Source organism: Erithacus rubecula (genome assembly GCF_903797595.1).
Source record: "Erithacus rubecula genome assembly, chromosome: 6".
NCBI lineage: Eukaryota > Metazoa > Chordata > Aves > Passeriformes > Muscicapidae > Erithacus > Erithacus rubecula.
Window position 1 is genome coordinate 22,819,387 of NC_136688.1, and position 25,037 is coordinate 22,844,423.

The following is a 25,037-nucleotide window of genomic DNA, read 5'->3' on the forward strand; positions in this document are numbered from 1 at the left end:
CACGGCACGGCCCGGCCGGCAGCACGACGCGGGCGGGCGGCGCTGCGCCGCCGGCTCCCGGTGGCACGGATCGCTGCGGCGCCCGGGCCGGCGCAGGCCGCGGGGCGGGACAGCGCGTCCCCGTCCCCCGCCGTGAGTCACGGCCCCGCGGGCGGCGTGAAGGAGGCGCCGCCGCCCCCACAGCCAGAGCCAGCGCTAAAAGTTACCCGCACGGGCCGCGGCTCCCGGCGGAGCGCGGCCGCCGCCCCCGGTGGCGCAGGTGCTCAAGCCGCGGCGGGAGGGGCGGCCCGGCCCGGCCCGGCTCGGCGCTGCTCCCGGCGCTCTCGCCGGCGTTGTTCCCGGCGCTCTTCCCGGCGCCGCGGCGGAGCTGCCGTGATGTCACGCGGGCCCGGGTCACGTGCAGGCGCCGCCCGCCCCGCTCCGCCCCCGCGGGTCCTGCGGGACGCGAAGGCTGCGGGCCCCGGTGCGCTCCCGCCGCCGGGAGTCACCGCGCCCCCGCTGCCGGCCCGCCCTCAGCGCGGCGAAACCAGCAGCAGCAACACAACGATCCCAAAGCAGGTGCCGCAGGAACGGCGCGCCTTCCCCTCCGCAGAGGACCTTGTCCTTCCAGCGCTCGCCAAGAACCTGCTCAGTGATGCGGTATCGGTAAACAAAGAAATAAAAAAAAGAAAAAAGAACGCGGCTTCGTGCTGTCCTAAAGATAGGAAACAGAATTTAGTTTAAATTCACCGAGCATTCGAGCATGAGTAAATTAAACACGTTATTCCGTCCAACTGAGCGTCGTGTATTGCACCAACCCTGCCCTGAAATAACCCCTCTGCTTCACAAACAATTTGGCACTCTTATTAAGACCTTACGCACAACTTCCTAACGCTGGAAACTACGGAAAGTATTAAACAAATAAATATGTACAAAAGAGCTGGGTTATGAACCGCTGTGCTTCATGAATCCAAGACTTCTTTCCAACGCGAGAGCTGTCCTTCCTTCTTTCCTTAAAGAAAAAGCTGAGAACCTCATTCACCTGCCTCTACGCACTTCTTTGTGGAAATCAACACTAACCAGCATTAAGCTCATTGAACTGCCTATGACTTTTCCCTCTACATGGTACCCACGAGATCCTCGGCCAACGATCCAGCGGATGCCCAGGCGGCAGCAGAAGCTAAGCTTTTGTCTCAAACTCGTCTAATCCGACCAAGTTTCGTAAAGAACGACCAAAAGTGGGCAAAACCCGCCTCTTTGCCGAGAGCCAGGCGCAGCAGCAGCTTGCCATTCCACACGGGCATGCTCCGGCTGACGATTAGCGACCCACGGCTGCCGGGCTGTGCGTGCCAGGCCGCCTTCCCTCCTTCTTCCCACGAGTTTACCAGGAGCACACGGACAACGTCAGAACACTGAAGCCTCGTGTCCTAGAGCGAAGCTGCGGCGGGGTTGACACCGCTGCGCCCTCACTTCCCCCCGCTCCTACCGAGCGCCTCCGCAGCTGCAGCCCGGGGCGAAGCCTTCGCAGGGCTGACGGTAGAGCTCAGCTCCGCCAGCCCGGCGGGCCCGAGGCGGCCGCTCAGGGGATGAGCGGGGCTGTCCCGCCGCCGGGATCCTCCTCCTCGGGGGCGGGCGCAGCGCCGGGAGCGCGGCCGGGGCTGTGCGCTGCGAAACCGCGTCCGCGCGGGCCCGCGGCCGACGGCGCTCGGTTCCGGGCGGTGTGCGAGCGCCATGGCGGGCGGGTGGGGCGGTGTCATCCTGCTGCTCCTGGCGCTGTGCCTGCAGCCGCCGCCCGCCCGGGCCCGCAGTCTCCGCTTCGTGACATTGGTGAGGGGGACGGGAGAGGGCGGGGGGAGCCGGGCCGGGCCGAGATGGCCGGGTCGGGCCGGGCCGGGGTGACGCGGTGCCGCCCGCAGGTGTACCGGCACGGAGACCGCTCTCCCATCAAGGCCTTCCCGCGGGACCCGCACCAGGAGAGCGCTTGGCCCCAAGGATTCGGGCAGCTCACGCAGGTGCGAGCGGAGCGGGGCGAGGCGGGGCGGGGGCCGGCCGGGGTCCGGACCGCCGGTGACGCCCGGTGCCGTTGCAGGTGGGGATGCGGCAGCAGTGGGAGCTGGGCCAGGCCCTGCGGCGGCGCTACCGCGACTTCCTCAGCGACTCGTACCGGCGGCAGGAGGTCAGTGCCAGCCCCTCGGCTCGGGCAGCGCCACGGTGCGCACGGGCCGGGGCTGCGGGGGGCTCCTTTGGGAAGGGAGATGCCGGCGCCGGGACTCGTCTCCAAGTGTGTTCGTTCCTTAGCCCGTTCCCACTGCAGGAAGAAGAAGAAAGGCCCAAGCGCAAGCTCTGTGCTGAATCTGGCCGCGGGGCACGGATTGGCACTGTCTCAGCGCTGCCCTTGCAGCGGGTGCGAAGGCAAATCCAACCAGAGTAGTGGGACTTTTCCAGTCGCCCACTCTAGAGTCCATGGAGCTAAACAGCGATGTGTGTTGTAGATGGTATTTTTTTTTTTTTTTTCACTCGAGCTTGTGAGATTTTTTTTTTCCTGTTACAGTAGCTCACAAGAATGCAGCCCGGGTTGGCCCTGCCCTCCCCAGTGCACTTGAAGTACAATCTCACCAGAGCCTGTAAATATAAGTAGTAATTACTGGCTAGCAATGACCCTCTAATTTCCTTTCACCTGTAATGTACTGACAGCTTCAGTTGCCCAAAGCGATTAATTCCCCACTGTCTCATTAGGGTGTTCTCACACTTTATAATAGTTCTTGAGAAACTGATAGGTTTAAAGTCACAGAGCCCTTGTGGAGCTGTATACTGAGCACACAGCAAATTATAAAAGATTTTTTAAAAAGTAAGGAAATCAAAAATCCTCCCAAGTACACCTGCTAATAATCAACTGGTATTGAGTCAATTGAAACATGAACAGGTGTCCAGATGAGAGGCTGGTTCAGATGGACAGCAGGCAGCCAAGGCCCCTTGTCGCGTTTCAGTCTCCCACTTCAATTATTTTATCTGAGCTCAAGGTGATTCAACAGATGGAGCAAACTAACAATAACCATATACTTTTCCTTGTTTCTCCACTTCTAGGGCTTCCCAGTGAGAACCCAGCTTGTCACAGTTCAGATTACATCCTTTCTTTGACATTTACTTCATCAACAAAACTTCCAGCATTGGCTCAAACACAGATCCTTTAAGTATTTTCAGTAGTTTCTTTCCAAACATACTTCACTCTTACACAGCTTCTGCGAGTTGAAACTGTTTGCCTTCTCTTGCTTGAGAAAGAAAAATAAACCAAGACGTGTGCAAACAAAAGCTGTTCTGCTAACCAAGCCTGAACCCTTGCTCAAGTTGAGCAACCTCCCTTGTAAGAAGTGTTGCCTCTGGGTGACACCATATGACCGTCTGTCACCTGACTCAGCGACAAGCTGGAGCCTTGTGGCAAAAGGTGCTGAAGAAAGCATGTACACTCAGGGCTTAATTGCTTGGGGGTTTTATGATACTTCTAGAATTAGGTCCTTATCTTTTAAAATATTTCCTTTTTATTCCTTCAGAGCTTACCAAGGATAAAAGCAAACCTGTCTAATGAGTACAGGGTCAGTTTTTTCAGGCCACAGTTAAGAGGTAAAAGTGGGCAAACACTGATATCAGAGAAAAGACCAGTTGGACTTTTTTTTTCTTGTGACTCTAAAGTTTCTGAGGTACACTTCACATGAGAGAGATTATACAGAGTATATATATATTATGTTTATCTCCTAACATTAAAAGAAATCCCTATCTTTACATTGTATTTCATTCTTCAGGCTTTTTGTTGTTGTTTTGGATCTAACATGCTGTTTCCTGGGACATTCTTTTATGATTTCCTGTTCTTTTTGTTTTATCATTGGTTTCTCTCTCGTTTCCCCTTAACTGTTTTGAGTACACAGATACCAGAATACTAAAGTTTTACCATTTTGAATTTCTGAACATTGCTGTATTTTTCTAATTTCTCTTTTTTTTCTGGCTCAGAGCTGTCTCTTCTGAGCTCTAGAATGGTCAAGTCTTGGCTCATTAATCCCAAGAACCCACAATGATCAGATAAAATCCCAGCCCTTCCTGTTTTTATTTATTCTCCTATTAGATCACTCTTGTCTTTGTTTCTCAGATGGAAAAACTGAAGCTTGAAGAAGCCATTTCTTTCCCTGAGCAGTCATTCCTATAACTGACAATGGAATACAGTTTTCTTCAGTCCTGCTCTGCAAATCTAGCACGTTTCCTATCTGTGCCCATCTTTGTCTTCCTCTTCTCTGACTCTTCCTCGGTCTCGGACTCCTGTCGGTCTCTAACCTCTGTGCAGTGCACCTAGGCATCCCACTGAGCCAGACCAGCTCCAGTATTAGACAGCAGATTGTCTTTGTGTGCCCTTACAGCTTTGACCAGGCCAGCATCAGCAGGCTTGGTCCCTTTGACTCCTGCTCCCCGTGAGCAGCTGCAGGGCGCTCGGCAGCGTTCCTGGGCAAGTGCATTGTCCTGTGCCTGAGCACCACCACCTGCAGGAGCCTGCAGTGTAGTAATGGTGCACTGTCCCTGTCCTGGCAGATCTTCATCCGCAGCACGGACTGTGATCGGACCCTGATGAGTGCAGAGGCCAATCTAGCAGGCCTCTATCCCCCAGGAGGACAAGAGATGTTCAACCCCAACATCTCCTGGCAGCCTATCCCTGTGCACACAGTGCCCGAGTCTGACGAAAGGGTAAGTTCATCTGAAAGACATGTATTGACTACTCAAGTAGTGTAGTGTCCAAAAATTTGCTTCAGTCTTGATTCAGATTTTCTTGAACTTCTCCTGGGACCTCCCTTGCAGAGGTTTTCCTATTTTCAGAAAAAGATGAGAGGATTCAGGGGCTTCATTCAATATATCAGGTGCAACACCCAAGCAGACCACAGATGGTCTGGAGTATGTCATCAGGCACTAAGTGAGGCTGTTTATAGATGCAGTCAGGGTTTCATTATATTGTGCATGTTTACTGCAAATTCTTTACTCCAGCATTCTTGGTGACCTGGCTGCTCTTGTCTCTGCCCAGCTACTGAAGTTCCCTTTGACGCCTTGTCCACGGTATGAACAGCTACAGACTGAAACACGGCACTCAGCAGAATACGTAAATAAGACCAAAGAGAACTGGGTAAGTGACTGTTTGTATGATGTAAGATGGTTCTAGGCTTGTAGTTATCACCTCTATATAATCAGATCAGAGAAAAGGGAAGGGATACCAGTGCACATAATACAACATGAGATTAGAAAATTGAAGACCTTTCTCTCTTCTCCAACCTACAGCAATTCCTGCAGATGGTGGCAAAGGAAACTGGGATCCGGGATATCTCTCTTGAGAGTGTATGGAGTGTGTATGACACGCTGTTCTGTGAAGTAAGTCTGGCCATCATCTTACACCCATCAGAATCTGGTCTTTAGGATTCACTGGATTCGGTGGAAATTATTTTACAAAATCACATGAAACAACTTTTCACCCTCCAATTAGGAGTAAAGTTCTAATTTCAGAACAACAGTTCCTACTCACTAGAGGATGTGCCAAGAATTACCTATTTTTGCACCCTATAACCTCCCACTGTGTAGCTCAGATACATATCATGTCAGTCAGAGAAAGTCCCACCTGCATTATAATGATTTCTTGAAAGCCATTAGAAAATTACTGCAATCTGAAATCTTTAGATCTCTGTGGACAAGCCTAAATCCAATAGGGTAGAAATGAGATCTCTGCAAACTGAAGAAACATTAACTTTATGATTTGAGTTGGGACCTTAATTAGAACTATTCCTGGTGTTACCTTTACCTCTGTTACTTTAAATCAATCAGTTTTCTTTCTGTGCTCCTGTTAATTCCATATTTTAAAAAAATAATTCTATCCTAAGTTAAGTGGGGTTCACTCCCATCTGTTTTTGGCCTATTCTAGGGTCCTTTATCAGAGAAAGACTCTAGAGACAGATGTTACTCTACCATTTGGGAGAGGGGCACTAAACTATATATGAGTTGATTTCTGTTAAAAGCACATCTCATGAAGACTTAAAACCAGAAACTGGGTCAGCTGTGCTGTGATAACACTAAACTAAAGAGCACATATCCAGAAGACTTAGTTCTTACACACAAGTTTATCAGTGTGTAACTGTACAGCCTGATGAAGTGAATTAAGGATATCTTTCATGTCAAACTAGTGAATTATTGAATTATGGACATAGTAAACCAAAGCATTTTGACACTGTGTCACACTAATTATATGGATGTGCAAGACTGCTTTGCTCACTGGCAGTAGTATACAGTGGTGTGCACTATTTTGAGGGTGTAAAAGATAAATTAGCAGGGAATTGCACTTTGCTAAGTAAAGCAGCAGCTTGGGTTGCTGCAAGCCGAGAATATTCCAGTCCAGAGTTGCATTGTACTATGTCAATTTGCCCTTTGTATCAGAAACCTGATTTTCTGTCTTGTGACAATCAACTTCTGTTGGTAACAAAATATCCTTTGGTCAGAGAGATCAAGAATTTCAGATCTTCATTTTTAAGAGTCACTTAATGAGCTTGCAGATAGGGCCTGGAAGGCCAGCTGACAACCACTATAATCCCCAAGAACTCGAAGAACAGCCCACAGTCCCAAAGCAAAACCAGAATGTTGTTAGGGAAAGAGTATTTCTCACTCAGAACTGTTCCCTCAGACTCATTTGTCTCTTCAGCTCTTTTGGTCTTCCTCCTTTTTAGTAAGTCATGCAAAAAGTGCCCTGAAGAGGACTGTTTTTCTCACCTGAGCCAGCAGAGTCATTCTACTATCTGCATGGAGACAATAAAAACATCCAAGAAAGAGCTGAACTTACCAGCTATGCTCTTTGTAAATTAATGAAGAACTGACTAAATATCTAAGCTGCTGATGGAATTTCTCTGAACCACTCAGATAGAATGGGCCCTTAAGCATTTCAGCCTCAACTCCTGGAAGTCTAATGGGATGTGGTAAAGAAAATTGTTCTCAGTAATGCTGGGAAACCACAACTTCTATTTGTCTGCTATTATAACTAATCCTTTCATGTAATGAGTTCGCTGCAAAGCAAGTTCTACTCTTGGTTTCCAGTTCTCAGTCTCCTGGGTTTGAGTACAGGACTTTGCAGTGGTGCATCCCACTGTTATGTCCACAGAGCACTTGCTAACTTTGTCCAGTGTCTGTCAGTGGCTCTCAGAGCCTCCAGGGAAATAGGTGCAGGTACACCAGAAACCCTGAGTTTATGTTCATTCACTTATCTGTTTTTTTTTCTTTGACCATATGCCATCTGCAGGGCAGAATCAGCCACATGTAAAGTTAATACCCTAAGATTACTGTATCAATTACAATATAACCTTGCATTCCAGCTGTGCTTTCACAGAAATGTAACTCCTAGGTTGCAGTCTTTATTCTTCTCATTATTATTTTCTGAAACAACATCAAAACCCATATATATTCTTTGTATGCAGCATAGCAGTGTGAAGTCAAACACAAATAGGAAAGGGGCATATTGCATATTTAAAATAGTGTAAGAAAGCAGCAGCAGTATGGGCAGGTCTCCAGATACCCTCCCCTTCTCTGTTTAATTTGCAGCCTGTGCTACCTGCACATAAATGTTCTGTTTCTCTTTCTAGCAAGTACACAAAATGGATTTGCCTGGATGGGTGACTCCAGATGTCATGACTCAGTTGAGAGAATTAAAAGACTTTGGTTTTGAATTTCTATTTGGGATCCACAATCGGGTAGAAAAAGCTCGTCTGCAAGGCGGTGAGTGCACCAGGGAGGGAGCCTCGTGCTGCTCTGTCTGGCTTTTGCCTCTTACCAGCTGTTCTCTTTCCCCAGGGGTCCTGCTGGATCACATAAGGAAAAATCTAACTAAAGCAGCAAATGTTTCTGCCCATCAGAACCTAAAACTACTTGCCTATTCAGCGGTAAGTTAGAACTCAGGCTGGCTTTTAGCCATTTCCTGCTTACAGGGGATTGGGTCTTGGTGTTAGTTTTAACCCTTTCTAGCTTCCCTAAAGTGCATGAAGTGCCTCTGACTGGGTGGGAGATGCAGTATCTGGTATCATTCCTCTGGGATCCCTGAGGAAAATTCCCAATGTGTCCTTGTTCATGTTTGCTCAGGCTCATGAATGAGACTTTGGGGAGCCACTGCTCTATTTATTTGCTAGATGGGTTGATGCTACTCAAATGTGAGGTTTCAGAAGTGTGGATACAGTTGTCTCCCCTTTCCAGCAGCCTACTGCCTGGGAAGTCAAGCATCTCTTCCAAATTGCTCTCTAGAAATTAATTCTCAGAAAACAGTGCAGGATATATATGGCTGTTTCACTTCCTCTGCTCTGGCACCATCACAGACCACTGTTAGATCAATACAGTTCTAGCAGTACAGTTCCTCTCCCATTTCCCAGATGGAAGTTACAAAGGTGACGTCCCCTCAGCACTGCCTCGCCCGTTACTGGTACAGTCTGAGCTGCCCTGCCACATCCCTAAGGGTGACTGATTTGATTTTTTTCCCTCTTTCTCAGCATGACACCACACTTGTGGCACTGCAGATGGCTCTAGATGTCTTCAACAAGATCCAAGCACCATACGCCTCATGTCATTTATTTGAACTGTACCAAGAGGATGATGGGTGAGGGCTGCAGTAAAGACATCTGCTGTGATTTCACTTTGAGGGTTAGATACCTAGGCTAAGCTCCACTCTTGGGGTGTGCAATCTTGCTCCTTGTAGCAGAATAAAGGAAAGGGTGTGCACACTGAGTTTTTGGGAAGAGATGACTTCAACTAGAAGGAAAAAGAAAACATCTTACTGTGTTTCGTTTTCAGTAACTTCTCTGTGGAGATGTTTTACCGAAATGAGAGTGGGAAGGAGCCCTTCGCACTGACAATCCCTGGCTGTCAGCATAAATGCCCATTGCAAAGATTCTTGGAACTCACAGAGCCTGTTGTTCCCCAGGACTGGGAGCAAGAATGCAAGGTGTCAAGCAGTATTCACGACACAGGTGAGCCCAGGCTTGACCAGAGTGTGGCAGAAGGGGAAAGTCTGGATGATACCATGCTGACCACTTATTTTCTTCCTTACAGAACTCTTTGTGGGTTTGGCTGTGTGTGGATCCATTCTCCTTCTCCTTATTATTCTCCTCTTGACTGTACTCTTTCGCATACAGTCTCAGCCCCCTGGCTACCGACACGTTTCTAATGAAGGAGAAGAGCAGGCCTGACAGTTGCTTCAACTCCTTCCCAGGCAGTAGGAGGGAGCTGTGTTGCCCCTAAGGATGATTGGGTACCTTCAGTTACTCATTCTTCTATTTTGGCCTTTGCTTCCCACAACAAAGCTGGACTTGATTTCTGGATGCTTTCTGAAGGTGACATCCTTTAGAAAGGACTGAGAAAAAGAACTGAGCTACTTTACAGAAATGACACCTTAACTTTGAAGCCAATATACTGTGTGGTACCCCGGTCCTCGTACAGCTTACCCAGTCTGGAATTCCCAACATGGCCAGTTTCAAGTTTTCTTCTTTTCAAGTGACTCTAACCATTACCACTCACTATGACTGTGGCAGAGAAGCTTGGGCCTCCAGCAGCTGCCACATCCAGTTGCATTTCTCTTCAGGATCAACCCACTTTGAATGCATTTCCATCACACCATAGGGCTGCTGATGGTGGAAAAGCTGAGGGTGCAGCTCACCAACAATGCACCAAGACTCATCTACTGTCCATGCAGAGGGAACTGCTGCAGATAGTGGGAGACATGTGAAGTGTTTCTTGAGGTTGCTGTCAAGTAGTTACTGCTGGCAACTGAGGTTTTTTTCCCCTCTTCACATTGTGGGTCAAGAGAGTACTATTGAAATCAGGACAAGATTGAAAACCTAGCATTTTTAACCAGTCTTAGGATTTGGCTCAGAATAGAATCAGAGCAGAACCCAAAGAAGTTCTAAGAGCTTCATGAGTGTGCAATTCCTGTGACAGAAGCAAACTCACACTCAATTTCCTGTGCCATGTTGGCTCTAGAAAGAAAAGTCCCCCTAGATAAGAAATTTGGTTTCTGTCTAAAGATCCCAAGTTGAAATTTTACTTTCCATATCTGAACTTCAAGGACCTATTAAAGGGAGTATCCAGTACTCCAGGCAGTCTGGATTTCAGCCCAAGGAGTATGTTTTACTAGAAGAATGTTTTTATGCTGTAATTAAGAGATGTAGCAGAGCTGTTCACCTAAGACTAGACTAAATGCCAAGTTCTATAGTTTTTCTTCCTATCTTTCTTACTGGATGGAGAAAAAATGAACATTAAGGATCAGAGTTGGCAGGTGACTGTGGATTCCTTTGTCACACTTGGCATTTTGTCCAAAGTCTGACTGTCTCCACCCTGGCCTCTGTGCACACTGCAGCTGCCACAGAGACCTTCACACCAAGTGCGCGCCACCTGCCTTGTAGTTTTTGGCAGAAAATGAGAGACTGCAGCAGGCACCAGAAGCACAGGCTCTTCACATGGTGATACTGCACATTCACTTCCTACTTTTACTTCCCTTTCTGGTGCAGTTCCCTTCCCCTCTTGGATGCAGAAGCCAGTTCTTAGGTTACAAACATTTCTTCTTGTTCCCTCTAAGGAGTACCATGGGGACTTTTCTCCACACCGTAATCATCATCTGCCAGCATGGGAACCCTAAATCAGCAGAAGCAGCTTGCTGTTCTCAGCATCTTCCTCACCTTTTTGTCCTCTGAAAATACAAGCTAGGTCTCCTGCACAGCAAGACATTCATTAAAAAAAATGCTACTGCCTGTGAGAACAGGCACAAGAAAGAGGTAATAGAAAGTGCATTTAAGAGGACCAGACCTGTTGTTTTTTAAAAAAACCAAATTTTGCACACACACAGAAAAGGTTTCTATGATGATTTAGACATTTTGACTGTGAATGACTTTCTGTACTTGTTCCAATACATTTCATTATTAAAATCAATTTCACACTGAACTCTACTCTTCTTCACAGGGTTAGCACCAGTGTGCTCAGTGTTGAAAAGCAGGCAGAATTTACTGCAGCATACCCCCCAAAGGAATTCCCTGTTTCACAATCCCACACATAGCACAAGGAGATTTGACATAAACTGGTTTTGACTGCAGCAGCTATGCATAGATACAGCTGATGGTGCATCCTGCCCAACTTGGAGGGGTCCTCTGCAGAGCCAGTACCAAGACTGGTACTCCTACCACGGTTGTACATCTGGTAGACTTCCTGTAGAAAGGTCTCAAACTTCTCTACAAAAACAGTTCGCCAGTATCCTCAAAGCAGCCACTCTATCGATAAATGTTAGTTTAGTACAAAATTTTATTGATATTAATATTGCAAAACTATAAAGATGAATATGGATAATGTGCACAGGCTTGGAGCCCATCCCATCAACCTCTGGGACAGCAGCAAGGCCCTGGGCAGCCTTGTAAACAAACTAGAAAAAACAAAACTTAACTGTTTAACAACAGTTTTGAGATTTCGCTCTGAGCAGGAGTATTTGGAAGAAATCCCTCATTTCTGCTTTATAACACTCTTATCAAACATTCTGAAGCACATAGGCATGGGCGAAAAAATTACCTATCATTGGCAAGAAACAGCCTAGAACTGTGAAAATAGAAACTACAAAATCAGTAGGTGCCCAGCTCATACTGTCCCTGCAATCAATGATAGAGACCTCTGGCATGCTGCTCTTTGTGGTCCAGTTAAACAGCTGCAAGCAGATAACAGGCTAAGCCTGATGTCTTAGCAAACACATTTTTCAAGTTTGCATTTGGGAGAGCTTGGTGTTCCTAGGATACCCAAGCTATCCATGACTTCACCCCTGTGAACATTCTATCTTTTCAGCATGTCAATCCTGCTAGCAAATGGTTTCTCAACTTGGTTGGACTAAAACAGGCTGGGGATCCTGTCATGAGCTGCTCCACTGCAGACTACAGGAAATTGAAACCTCTGACAAGTGGTTTGGTACGCTGAAAGCAGTAACTTCAGCAAGATCTTTTCCTAGTGCCTCAGAAAACAATTAGTAACTCCACTTGGAGGAACCAAATACTGACACAACTTAATAGAAAGGGAGGCCAAGAGGATCAGGGAAGCAAAATCAGATCCAAGGAGGAAGGACAAAGTCTAATTCTTTGCATGGCTTATACTGCTTATTGCAAACAACTGAGTTTGTACCCTGGGATTCAGAAAGGATCAAAATACTAAATCAGTTCTCTAGATCCATCTCTTTTTGCTTCCTTCCCCAGGATTTAGAATCACTGCTTTTTCTTTTCATCTCCTCCAGCTCCCCAGACATTAACTTAGCTTTTGAGTTTGCTTGTGCCAGGGTTGACCTGCCTCTGCCCTCCATGTCTGGATGAATTCCAGCTTCCAATCCCCTGTTCTCTCATGGTTCCATCTCTGTGTCTGTCATGGCTTTCAAAAGACGTTCATGCTTCTTGGCTGCCATCTCCTCCTGGTTCCAGATCAGAATATTAAAGCCTGAGAAGAAAAATTAAATGCTATACATCAGAAACTCTACATGAATCCTAATACCTTAGGCTATGTCACTTACATGCCAGAAATTCAAAATACTTTTATCTAAGGTATTCCCAAATTATAGAGGATGCAAAAATAGTTACTGCAGATGCTGTGCCTATATAGCCATGGAAATCTGATCTAACCAAGATATATAAGTAATTCCTAGTCTCATCTGTCACAGGTCTAAGACTTAAATCTATAGCCAGCTAACTTAATCCCACACAACCTGCAAAATGCTGACTAAACTTGGTCTACAGCCTAGGAAGTGAGAAATTAAACAAAGGGAAATGGTACAGCCTAGCAAGAAAAGGCTTTCCTCCCTCCATTGTTTTCTTCTACTGCTTCATGGACGGCAGGTGGCAGTGGCTCCCAGGTGCTGGGAGGCTTCCCACTCCAGACCTGATGTTCTCAGGAATGTTTCACAGGAGATGACTACCAAACTGCTTCCCAAGTGCAAAGGTATAAGAGTGAAAGGAAGGTCTTAATCTCTTTCACAGACATAGCAAGTTGTAAAGGGCTACTAGCAAGTGGGATTTGGCAAACCTCTCACAACTTGATTTAATCTGGAGCAACAAGCCAGCCCTTTTCTGGGACTAGAACCCACATGTGTAGTGCCTCAGGTTCTCTTTACTTACCCATGCCAGAAGCCAGTGTGTCTCCCATAGGGTTAAATTTATTGAGCTGAAAATGAAAACACATAATCTGTAAGAACATCACTGCTTATGTAACAGTCCTATGAGCACCACAGATTATATAACAGCAACAAACCATCTGGAAAAAACAGTGTTCCCTAAGAGTATCACAAAAACCCCACAATGGACCATGGACTAGCCTGCTTGAGTCAGCAGTTTTAGCTGGCAGCCATATCCCATGACAGCATGAGTCTGTCACAAGTAAATTGGATATGTTTCTAGTCTCTAAGCCATGCCCCTTTCCCAGAGACAGAGCAGTGTTACAGCCCTTTCAGCTGCAGCACTCAACTCACCGAGATGATGCCAGAAGCATTTGGATCGTAGAGCTGACAAACCATCTGGCCGGTGTTCCCATCGAACACATCCACAGTCCGCAGCTCGTTCAGCGTGTAGCCAGGGAACTTGGGGTCTGGGTAGCGACCTACGACAATGAGGTCATAGCGAGGATGCCACGTTGCCTGATGGAAAACAGAGTCATGGAGAGCTCAGAGAAAGGGACACAACTCAGCACTGACAATGGGAGCAACTCTTACTGTATCTCACCCACTGCTGGAGGAACAGTGCTCCACTGGGAGCTGCAGCAGTGTAAATATCCACCCACCAGTGTACTATCTTGACCAGAAATCAGACCGTTTCTGATTTGCAGCTGCTAGCACTAAGCATGATGTTCCTCTTAAACTTAACTCACCTTAATAGGTGTGAGGTGCTGAAAATGCCTGTGTGGATGTGGAATCAGATGCTGTGGCTTGGTCCAGTCTGAAGATGAGTAAACCCTGATTTCATTGTGCTGGTCTGTGCTCAGAAGCTTGGCACCATGTGTTGGGCTGAAGTAAGCTAGGAAAGTGAGACAACAGGCAAACTAAAGATCACAATGCTGTGACTGACAAGAAACATAAGTGTCACATTTTGCTGATTGAAAATCCATCACTATTTCTTTAATTGGGATGTAAATATGGCTGTGTGTCCCAACAGATAGGACTTTGACAAGATAGACTACCTGTCTCAAACAATCTCAAAACTCTTAAAAAAGTAAGCAGAGACATACTGTGCTGGGTTACCTAATAAGAAATTTTTTTCTCATTGCAGGATCACAGGAGGAAATATTGCAAAGAAAGGAACTTGCTCATTCAAATGGAAAAACACTGGAATAATGAGATAGGCACCTGCAGTTTGCGTGTTCTGAAGGGATTGCCCCCAATAAATTCAGTTTTCTAATCTCAGCCACTGCTGCTTTCAAACTCACTTCTAAGGTACAGTGTCACAGTTTGCATCACAAGTCTATAGAAGGTGCTGCAGCTGCCCTAGCCACCTCCCTGCCTCTGGCCACACATTCCCAACAGCTTCCTTGCTTTCATTACCATGCAACTTGGAATTTGAGCAAAACCTAACACTGCCACCACAATAAAAGCTGAGCCGAGTGGACTCTGCAGACATTTATGCAATGGAATCTTTAACTCACCTGCATTGACAGGTTTCTCATGTGGAAGCAGATGAAGAAAGTTTGTTTTGTTTTTAATGTTTCTGAGGTCCCAGATTTTGACTGTCTGATCCACAGATGCTGTGGCAAACATCCATTCACATTGGGAGTTAAACTCTATATGAGTCACTTTCTTCTTGTGCAATTTCAGCTTCCAGATCTGCAGCAAACAGAAAATCATGTAGGAAAAAAATAATCAATATCTGGAGTAAAGAAATGAAATTATAATCTACTAGTGCCAAGTAAAGAGGTCTCATATTTATAGAGTAACAAAACTTCTAAAATACAGCAAGAGTCTATTCAGTGGAAACAAGAAAGGAAAAGTATGACCTTGGTAAATAACTATTTCATTCTAGAAAAACTCTGATCTGTTCAAATTATTACAGCTATGAGAAGAGAAAAGAAAACACAACCCTGGGCCATCATGGAGGGAAGTATTAGTGCCACTGTACAAAGCAAGATCACATCTGGAAGACTTTAAGCAGTGCCAGCCTTTCACTTGCAGAGAGATTTAAACAAACTGGAACATGTAGAGAAAATCTGCTGCCAAGATAACAAAAAGGAAGGAACTGCATGGTATGGAAAACAAAAAAAACCTTCCTTTAAGTAAAAAAGGTGAAAGAGATATAACTGGCTTCTAGAAACATGTGAGCAAAGAAAAATGAGGGTAGGACAAATATTTCAATTAACAACAACAACAAATAAACACAAAGTGTCCATTAATAAATTTCTACACAAAGCCAGAAGATTATCTCTAGTCTAAAGACTGAAGGTGGCCCATCCTCCCTACAATAAGGAATATCTCCCAACCACAGAAAAGACTGTCATATTCTTTCAGGGGGAAAAAAAACTAAGTCAGCAACTAATGCTGGATAAGGACAAGTCACTTGGAGCACTCCTGAGTCTGCCCACTACTCTACACAGCTGCCTCTGGCTACAGCTCATTGGGTGGCAAACTTTCACAGATACTACCCTTACATGCAGGAGAGAGGGCAGTGCCAGTGTGACACTATAGCAGGCTCTTGAAGCAGGGCCCACTCCAGCTATTCTTTCCTCTTTCGCTATTACTCCAGACTCACAGTCTGCCTCCGCCTGCCCTCTCGTGTCCAACAGCAGAAGTGCAGTTTCCATCCCGATACTATCTGCATTACTGCTCCGTGCCTACCCTCAGATCCATAGAAGGGTGTACTACAAATCAGTACCTCCTAAATGACTCCCATCGGGACACTAAGTTTCTGGAAGTGTGACGGTTGTTGGCAGAGGGTGCTCACATCTTCAGGTTACCCTGTAATTACTCTGACTAGTAGCAAATACTCTTAAGGAAGGGGTAGCACATAATGGGTAATAAATTCCTTGTTTACAAATTATTACCATTACACTCAACAATGTAAAATGTCTACTGGGTGGCAGAAGTGGAGGATTTCTCATCACCCAAACAATGTGAACTCATCTCCTGAGCTGCAGGTCACTTGCTCCTCCTTTCAGGGTCCCTGTAGAATAGGAAAGCATATGAGCCATGAAGATTCCTGTAGAGGAGATGCTGCATGGAGCCATACAAACCTCTTCACCAGAAGTGCTGAGCAGGACCACGTTGCCCACATTATCACCTGTCACCACTACACGGCAGCTTGCAGAAACGTCCACACTGCAGTACCAGCAACTAGAGGGAAATACACAAATCAGTGCTGTTCCTACAGAACAGTGAAGGCAGTGGAATTCTGGTTCACATCTCGTCCCTGATAACGGAGACTGCAACAGACTGTAACTGCAATCTCCCGCCCGGTGGTGTGGGCCTGAGTATCAGGAGGAAGGACACCTTATCAGCAATGCTTTCTGTTGGTGACTGAATGTGAAACAACTTCAAAGGCATTTTGAAGTGCTTATTAGGTGGAGTGTAACATATTGCAACAGTGGAACATAACTGAGTCTGAAGAACCACTTGGTGCCTGCACATGAAAATACCTTGGGAAAGATCAGAACATCCTTGGGACTTTGACAAATGTGGAGAAACAGCTTTAAAATTACATTTTCCACAAAACACTGAAGCAGCAGTAAAGACACATGCTTTATACTGAAAAGTTGCACATCAAACTGTCTCAACTTCATACTCCAGGAAACAAAACTGAATATAAATTTATCTGATAAAGACATATGTCTTAATGCCAGCTCTCCCAGGAGAAAGGCAGTGAGAATAAAGCTGGGGTCCTTTGGGAACTTGTTGCAAAAGCTTCACTTGCAAGATAAATTATTCTAAGAATTCAAGGCCATAGAAATTAATATGGTGAGCCTGAAGTCTGCAAAAGGGCACAGGGTAAACTCAATAAACTGATACTCAGATTGTGCAGAAATGTTCTGTGGCTTTCCTTATGCTACCTGAGCTGCCACTGACAAAACAGACTACTGACAACAATGAAGAGAAGTAAGTTACCCTCCGCTTCTCACCTCATGCTTCATGAAGTGAAAAGCTGTCAGTGTCTGCAAGATAGGAGATGGCACCACCAGAAAGTAAGATGGGAAAATGTGGGCAGCACGCTCAGCTAATGTAAAAGCCTAAGTGCCCTGTGGCTGCCTAGCAAACAAGACCCTGTCTCCAAGCTCCCCATGGTACCAGTTCATATCAAGAGTCTCCTAACACTGGCAGAGATAAAGATAACACAGCATTAACCCCAAGGAACAGAGAATTAACCTTGCAGTGCCCTCTTCTCACCAAACATTATGATGCTCGTGGCTACAGTCCAGGGCACGAGAGATCACCTGCACCGCTCTGCCCTCAAGATCCTGCAGACTTAGGGTGCCATCACCTGATGCCACATAAAGCTTCTCTGCCTCAAAAGGACTGAACTTGATGTCTCCGAGAGAATCTCCTGGCCCTTTCTGAAATACACGCAAAGCCAAGAGACATCAAGGTTAGAGTGAAAGTGAAAATCTTAATTTAACAGTCACCTCCTGGTACATAGAGTCAGTTGATCTAGGTACAAGCACTGCCTTCTGGCACAGCACATACACAAGAACTCTTTTTTCTAACCTGTTTCAAATCCATGCACATACATTCTGAGCCCTCAAACTTTGGGTGCAAACCTCATTAGTAGCAAGGACTGCTGCTTCTATGATAGAGGTAGGACTAATCTGCAGTGAACCACCTGGCTCAGACCATGCTTAGCACCATTCCATTCATAAACTACATAAAATCTCATGATAGCCCAGAACCAAGCTTTTCTTACAGAGACTAAATTGACTAGCTCCCTATAGGCTGCTTCCAGTGCTGTATCTGGTCTTTCACAAGGTACCAACAAGCAGGAAAAGCCAAGTGCAAATCTTTCTGCTAACCCTTGGCATAGTAATCTTATATTCTATGTTATGTTATATTGTTACTGTTATGTTGTTTTCCTCCAGCCTGTCTACTGAAGAAAAGTGGAAACCCTCCACAAAGACAGAAAAAAAGAGAGCTAGCTGGGAGTCCCCAAACTCTTTGGTACTGAAGTGCACTCCATCTGCTGCTCACAGAACAACTACTTAGTCAAGTCTCACTGTAAATACTAGGTTTCAAGATGCCAATGAAGACTTAAATAGGCCTGCCCATAGAGCCTGCCTGTCTTCACAGTAGAAGGAGAATGGCATTCATTCCCTTTCAAATTCAGCCATGACTGTTGTGACAGGCATCTCACAAGATCCTCATGTCTCAGGATCTAGTTTACCTCTCCTTGCTCACACCCCACCAGTCATCCCAGCATGACTTGATTTCACCTTCTGCCCTATTACAAGGTTGTAGGTGAACAGCCAAAGTAAAAAGTAACCATGAAAGCTGCACTCAGAATAAGGTGGGGGAAAGTAAAGTGAAAGCTAACTCAAATTATCTCACCTTCAACCACAGAATTTAATTAACTAATTGAAGCACTCAAGCTTTCTCATGAGTCCACGGAAAAAAACAACAGTCTTGAGAAGATAATTCTGAGAGCTGCTTCTAGCAATTAATCTCCTCTTTTCACTCACTAAAGAAGGAACCCAGACTCTTAATTTTGGTGTTTTAGATAAGCATCAGAAGCTCAGTGGGATGGATTGGCATGACCCTAATGGCAGGCATTCCTTGAAGTTAGTGGCATTTGTGGAGAAGCATGGAGAGAACTATGAATTGTCCTGTAAAAACCATCTGACAACAAGCAGCACTGCTAGCAGGTGAAGAGGTTACAAGGTCCCCAGGGCACAGAGCTTTGTGATGAGTTAAGAAGAGACAACTAAAGAAATCCACTGGACCCCCACTCACTCATGTACACCAGGAGGTAAGCAGCATCAAAGAGTCCCTCCCCATTAATGAAAAGCTCTTTCCTACCCACTACCCCATTTCAAGAAAAAACAGAAATAGGCCTCCCTGAAATTCAGAGGATAAAGAACATGTATATGGGGAAGAAGAAGCCCAGCTCTCACACATTAGAGACAAACATATCTCTCTCTGTTTCTCTTGCTCTCTGTAGTGTTTCTGCCAGCAGGACACAGAGGCCCAAAGCATTACTGTATTCTTACTCCCAGTCCTCGGTGCTGGTGAAGACCCGGACAGTATGGCCATTAAAATCCTGCAGGGTGGTAGTGCCGGCAACTGACGCAGTGTACAGCTGACTAGGGTTAAAAGGGTTAAACTTCATTGCTGTGATGGCCCCTCCAGCTCCCATCTACAAGGAAGGGGATGAACAAAAGAAAAATCCACTGAGTGATGGGGAAGGAGAAAAGTGTGTTCTGTAAGTCTGCAGGCACTGCTATGTCTTTAACAGTAACAGTGAAACACACCACAGACCTCTAAGCAGGAAAGACAACCATGTCTCCCTCATGACAGTTATCTAAACCAGGAGCTGCCCTCCTGGAGGACAAATCTGCAATTCTTTCAGTCCCCAGGCAAGGTACTCCCTTGCTGTCTCACACCACACTATTTACAAAAATAGGTGACTCTGGAATTTCTGGAAGATAGACCTCTCACCCTGTATCTATCTTAACTTAGAAAAGTGATAAAAGTTACAAAGTCTTTGGGCTTCTGTTGGAATGGAAATGGCTGAATACAGCAATAAGGGGTATGCCAGATGTATAAACCATTCATTCTACCTTAGTTTTTTACATGAGATAAAGGCACCTCATTTCTCCCCAAAGATGTTTCTTCATCTGCCACAATAAAAGGCGAGCAGAGAAAGATTAAGACCTAAACCAGACAGACCCTCTCTGCCTACTTGTCTCTGGCATCCCTTGAAGATAACTGTTTTGCCAGTTGCTATATTATTTTTCCACTGAGCACACACCAAGTGCTGCATCATTATGAACTTAATCACCATGCCTCATTTCCCCCCAATGCTAAAAGTCTGGGAGTTAAAAACAGACATGCTGTTGCATCTCAGTCCTATCCATAACTGGCTACTCTGAAACCCGAGATCTGTATGTGCTTCTCATCAAACTTCAGTTTTCATCTGCAGTATTTCATAGTACTCCCCTTTTCCCTCCCACCCATTCCTCACATACAAAGGCTTACCCCTCTTATGAAGCAGGTTTTAGCAAGTACTTCACAGTCCCAAAGGATGATGTCTCCACCTTTGGAACCGACAGCTAGCGTACTGGGGTGTGTTGGGTGCCATTCCAGACACGTCACTCTCCTGTCAAAGGGACTTGCTCTTCGGAAGAGGCAGTATGAGGAAAGAGAATGCAGAAAAGCCAGCTCCAATCTCTGTTAAAAAGGCAAAGAGAATTATGACTTTTGCTAGCATCCCTGAGATTCTCTGAATGAGGAATGCTAACAATGTCTAATTGTCATTAATGTTAGTATGTTTGTACAGAATGCTTAACAACAAAGCTCTCCCAGGTTCTTCTCACCTATGGATGTTACAGAAAGAATTAATTTTCAAAGGAAAAGGCATTCGGTTCTGCGAAACAGTGAAACATAATGGACTTGATGGCTATGTCTGTGAAGAGGAAAAAATCAACACTTAACCTGACAAGATTGGCAAAGTAAAGTGGATACAAGATTATCGTGAAACAGATCAGCATGCAAAAGTATCTCTGTGCAATAACTCAACTGGGAGAGTGGGAAAGTTTAAATATGATTCAAGGAAGTACAGAATTAACAGAGGAAACAAACTGACAGGGCTGGGTCAACCAAAAGGGAAAGACATCTCAGGTCTTGCATTTTACAGGATTAAGAAACTTAAGGGTGCACCAGACTTGGAGCCACAAACTGTGTATGTGGGGAACTTTTCAGGTCCCTTAAAGTTCCTCTGCTTGTGTTGAAGATATTTTTATATAGGGAGCTGAGATGTCCAACAGGTCCTGAAGGAGACACTCCTCACCTGCCTGAGCTGTGCCTGAATGGAACCTCCCAGCATTTTCTGGTAGACATAATGAACAATGCTGCATCGCCGCTCCAGCTGAGAGGGAAGGACTCTCTTGTTTCTCATCACAAATCCACTTCCACTGCAACCTGCCAGTGAGAAAAGAGTAAAACTTATTGATTAGCAATACCTGTCACATTCACTAAACAATATAGGAAAACATCTACATTTGCTGCTACATCCATGAAAAGCTTCAGCCACAAGATAAAAGCCTCTAAATAATTTTTACACATCTAAGGTGCAGCAGCTTCTGCAATTATGGACTCCAATGCATCCCATAGGCCACCAGAGTTTTGTGTATTCTTCCTCTTATTAAACCTTCTTTCTCTTTCCCAAAGATTTACCAAAGACAATAGGAAAGGACTAAAGCAATGCCACAGATGGGTGGTGCACCTCTTGGACAGCATACAATTTGAATGTTTCATACCCAAAACACAATGCTGCTATCCAAAGCCCCAGCAACTTGAAAACATGCCATGGGAGGTGGTAAGCCCCTGCATGCAGCAAAAGTCACATGTCTCAGCAGGAACACCTGAAAATTTCCCAAGTATGGCAACACGAGCTCCCAGACAGTTCCTGAAATGCCTGCTATGAATCAGAACTTTCTGTCTGCTAACACTGTAGCCCATACAGTCTGCTTACAGTGCCACGAGTTTTGTTTTTCATAATAGACTTGCTGACACCTCACTGCCTGAAAACCTTTCTGTTTAGAGTGATTTTTGCTGAGAGCACAGCTTGTTTCTACATTTTGTTCATGTTCCAAATTTTTGTCTTCAGGGACCTTTACATAAAAACTAGATCTGTTCAGTCTCATGTCTGAGTCTAATCATCCCCACACCAATGGTCTTTAACACCCCAGGGGATCTAAATGTCAAATGCGTTGTTTTAGGAAACACAAAATACTATTTTCATTTAAGGACACTTATTAAAAAAATACCCACAGACGACTGAAAACACATGGATCATCCTGTATGATTAGAACCTAAATTAAATCTTTCTTTAATGCAATGATGGAGAAAAGCACATTTCTTTGTTCACATGCCAATATAGTGAGAACACTTGTCACACATGCTGAAATAGGTACAAAAGTATTTCTATTCTAATTTCTTTTTTTTCACTGAATAATTGGTATCCACATTTCCTTCTTCAAAGGTGACAGAAACTGAGGTAATTTTTTCAGATTCCATTTTATAATGAAGGATAATTTGTTAAGAAACAAAACTTAAGGCATTTCTAGAATCAGCTGAAAGAAACCTCCAAAAAGGATGATTTAGTTTTAAGAAATGGAAGCTGTCCTATATGGATCAGGAGAAAAAAAAATCCAAACACATACAAACTGGAACACAGAATAGAAAAGCTCAAATGCAAAGGTCTTAATCTTTTTAAAAAAGAGTTAAAGAAAAAATATGATTAGCCCCATTTTTCTAAAATATCTTACAGGAATGGCAGATGCTTACCAAATGAAAAATCAGGTCATGAAGTTACAATAAAATCATGCAGCTGCATTAACTACAGAAGATGTTTTAACTATCTACAATTAGAAATAGGACTCCTTTTAAACAGAGCATTTTGCCTCCACAGTCATTGTTCACCCTGCTAACTCCTCCAGGTATGAACTTACAGACCACAGAATGGAAATGCATAAAGTAATAGAACCCCTGTATCTCTGACTTCTGAAAAACACTTCAGCAATTTCTGGATCCTTAAACCAAAATTGTAGAGAAAACACACAGTATCTCCACACAAGGCAGTAACTCTAGTGATCTCCAAAACCACTAATGAAATTAAAGGTTTTATCTGAGAAAAGGAGACTGAGGGGAGACCATATTGCTCTCTACAACCACCTGAAAGCAGGGTGTAGGGAGAGGGGAGTTGGTCTCTTCTCCCAGGTAACAAGTGATAAGAAGGAGGAAAGAGTCTTTAGTTACACTACAAGAAGTTTTGAACATTTGAAATGAATGAAAAATTTCTTAAATGAAAGAGTTGTTATGCATTGGAACAGGCTACCCAGGGAAGTGGATGAGTCCCCATTCCTAAAGATATTTAAAAGATGTGTAGACGTGGCACTTCAGGACATAGTTTAGTGGTAGATTTCGCAGTGCTGGGTTAACAGTTGGATTCTACAATCTTAAAGGTCTTTTTGAACCTAAATGATTCTATGAAGTTGCTGTAGGTAAAGTCTAGATAACTCCCTCGATAATGCAAAGCACTAAACATTCCAGTAAATTAATCACAACTCCGCATTACATTAAGGAATCTTTTTTTTAACTTAAGTTAGACACTGAACGCCCATGAGGAGAAGTAATTGGAGGAAATTCTAATCTGAACAGAGGTAGAAAGAATTCTTAATTACTGTAGCAAAAGTTAGAACAGGGAAAGAATGGCATGCAAATACCAGTTCAGATTGGATGCTGTAGGACACCAAACTTAAAACTAACAATTGCATTCAGAACTGCATGATACTAAGAATGTATTACCAAGATTGGTCTGTCCTACACTAAAGCAGACATCTGGTAATACAAGAAGTCTACAAAACTTAAATCACTCTCAAATGAGCTCTAACAGTATCTTCAGGCTTTTACCAAGGGATATGGAGTCTCAAAACTTAAACATTCATGCATGCACGCACACTCACTAGACAAAACTTGGAGGATGTACTACCCCAACACAAGTCTGCCTATTACTTCAACATCTAACCCCATCTAAACATTCATGTCTGAACATGTTTCTTGGCATTCTCCCTCTTCAACTAGTCAATGCCTGTCATTTACAGTAAATCTGGTAGGGAGAAAGAGTAAGAATCTGAGGACATCTTACCAATTTTCCCTGAGGGTTTAGATGTTTTTCTCACAAACAACTTCTTTTCTTGTTTCTCATTCCCTCTTTCTCCATAGTCCCGTTTCCTCTTCCCGGCTGATTTTGCCTCTTCTGGCCCCTGCTGACATGCCCTCTCACGCTTCTTGTCCTTTGGTTGGTTCACTGGAGCCATTCTGTCTGACCACTGAAAGCAAAAAATATAGAAGGTAAGACTGTCATACACTACTAACCAGAAGACAGAGAGGAAAACTGGAATGGAACATCTCCCAGTTAGTCTGAAGGTAGTGATTAGTGATCAGACTTGTATCCTCTTTCATTGAGATGACACAAGCTTTGTTGTTCTTTACTGAATAGAGGAACAGGTTCAATAAAATCTTCTTTGTTTACATATTAAAATTAACATATCCTAAAGCACTAGAATATGTTTTGACAGATGTGTGCCTCGACCAGACTTTTAAGCCTGAAACCCAAAGATCTGCATAAAGTACATCTCTGAAACCGCATAATACCCTAAGTGTTTCTGCAATAGCTCACACTGAGCTCTTTAGATTCAGCTAAGTGAAAGGTCAGACTATTTATGACGATGGCCAGGGCTGACTGGCCTTGCAACAAATGGGCTCAGAAGGCACTTCCTGCATAATGGCCACTTTTCCTCACAACCACCACCTGGTATTTGGACTGGGCTCCTGCACCGCCTGGCAGCCACACCGGAACTGCTCTTCTGAGGCGCTGGATTCCAGCCACTCGTGCCCGGTGTTGCGCCGGCCGCAGCGCCGCCGGGCCCCTGAGGGCACGCACGGGCCTCCCACAGCCTTCTCTGCAGCCAGCGGGCCGTGCGCCAAACGCCGTCCGCAGCCGCAGCTCCTTCCCACAGAGCATCTCTAGCCTGAGCCTGCGCTCACGTTGAGCTTATTCAGAATTCCTGAATGGCCGTCACGGCTCTCTGCCCGTGTAAAACACAGCTCGGTGGGCACAGCGCAGGCTCTCGCCCCGGCAGCGCCCCCGTTCCGGCAGCCCCCCGCGCCCTGGCTCACCTGCGCTGCCGCGGCCTCGGCTCTCCCGGCGCCGCCGCGGCCGGCGGCCGGCCCTGGCTCCTCCCCCGCGGTTTCATAACCGGGGCGGGAACGGGGGCAGCGCCTTCGGCCCGGCCCTCCAGAGCGGCACCCAGAGCGCCCG

At 45.3% G+C, this 25,037-nt stretch overlaps 3 protein-coding genes across 6 annotated transcripts in view; 1 reads left to right on the forward strand and 2 right to left on the reverse strand.

Annotated features, from left to right (window-relative positions):
• NR1H3 (nuclear receptor subfamily 1 group H member 3) overlaps positions 1-1,601 on the reverse strand; it is a 30,676-nt gene extending 29,075 nt beyond the window's left edge. Inside the window, exon 1 of one of the 2 annotated variants that reach the window (XM_079309158.1) lies at positions 1,466-1,601. The gene's annotated coding sequence lies outside the window, so the exon portion shown is untranslated. Of the gene's footprint in view, positions 1-206; positions 388-1,465 lie in introns of those variants that run through there. The other variant, XM_079309157.1, reaches the window with a different exon arrangement.
• Positions 1,548-14,381, forward strand: ACP2 (acid phosphatase 2, lysosomal). 2 transcript variants are annotated; one of them, XM_079309156.1, is made up of 11 exons: positions 1,548-1,806; positions 1,896-1,991; positions 2,069-2,155; positions 4,552-4,704; positions 5,036-5,134; positions 5,287-5,376; positions 7,623-7,755; positions 7,831-7,919; positions 8,517-8,623; positions 8,818-8,993; positions 14,295-14,381. In XM_079309156.1, the coding sequence occupies exons 1-11, from the start codon at positions 1,711-1,713 to the stop codon at positions 14,357-14,359; spliced, it is 1,191 nt and encodes a 396-aa protein (XP_079165282.1). In that variant the 5' UTR covers positions 1,548-1,710; the 3' UTR covers positions 14,360-14,381. The 2 variants fall into 2 exon arrangements, with proteins under 2 accessions (XP_079165282.1, XP_079165281.1); XM_079309155.1 differs by lacking the exon at positions 14,295-14,381 and adding an exon at positions 9,076-10,959 and having other exon boundaries at positions 1,558-1,806.
• Positions 11,286-24,879, reverse strand: DDB2 (damage specific DNA binding protein 2). Of its 2 annotated transcripts, none has more exons than XM_079309149.1 (11): positions 24,528-24,879; positions 23,862-24,038; positions 21,003-21,133; positions 20,192-20,383; positions 17,393-17,559; positions 16,246-16,345; positions 14,668-14,845; positions 13,897-14,042; positions 13,502-13,666; positions 13,152-13,197; positions 11,286-12,477 (listed from the first exon to the last, which is right to left on the reverse strand). In XM_079309149.1, exons 2-11 carry the CDS (start codon positions 24,031-24,033, stop codon positions 12,383-12,385), a joined length of 1,392 nt encoding a protein of 463 aa, XP_079165275.1. In that variant the 5' UTR covers positions 24,034-24,038; positions 24,528-24,879; the 3' UTR covers positions 11,286-12,382. The 2 variants fall into 2 exon arrangements, with proteins under 2 accessions (XP_079165275.1, XP_079165276.1); XM_079309150.1 differs by lacking the exon at positions 17,393-17,559 and adding an exon at positions 19,204-19,349.
• Between the last annotated feature and the right edge of the window lie 158 nt (positions 24,880-25,037).

Bases quoted from the DNA above. Each gene is read 5' to 3' on its own strand.
- ACP2 (XM_079309155.1), top strand. From the start codon at position 1,711: ATGGCGGGCGGGTGGGGCGGTGTCATCCTGCTGCTCCTGGCGCTGTGC. The intron at 5,135-5,286 runs GTAAGTGACTGT...TCCAACCTACAG, and splicing joins ATAAGACCAAAGAGAACTGG to CAATTCCTGCAGATGGTGGC. The intron at 7,920-8,516 runs GTAAGTTAGAAC...CCTCTTTCTCAG, and splicing joins AACTACTTGCCTATTCAGCG to CATGACACCACACTTGTGGC.
- DDB2 (XM_079309149.1), bottom strand. From the start codon at position 24,033: ATGGCTCCAGTGAACCAACCAAAGGACAAGAAGCGTGAGAGGGCATGT. The intron at 13,198-13,501 runs GTGAGTTGAGTG...TTTCATTTTCAG, and splicing joins ATGCTTCTGGCATCATCTCG to CTCAATAAATTTAACCCTAT. The intron at 12,478-13,151 runs GTAAGTAAAGAG...TTTTCTTCTCAG, and splicing joins CACACTGGCTTCTGGCATGG to GCTTTAATATTCTGATCTGG.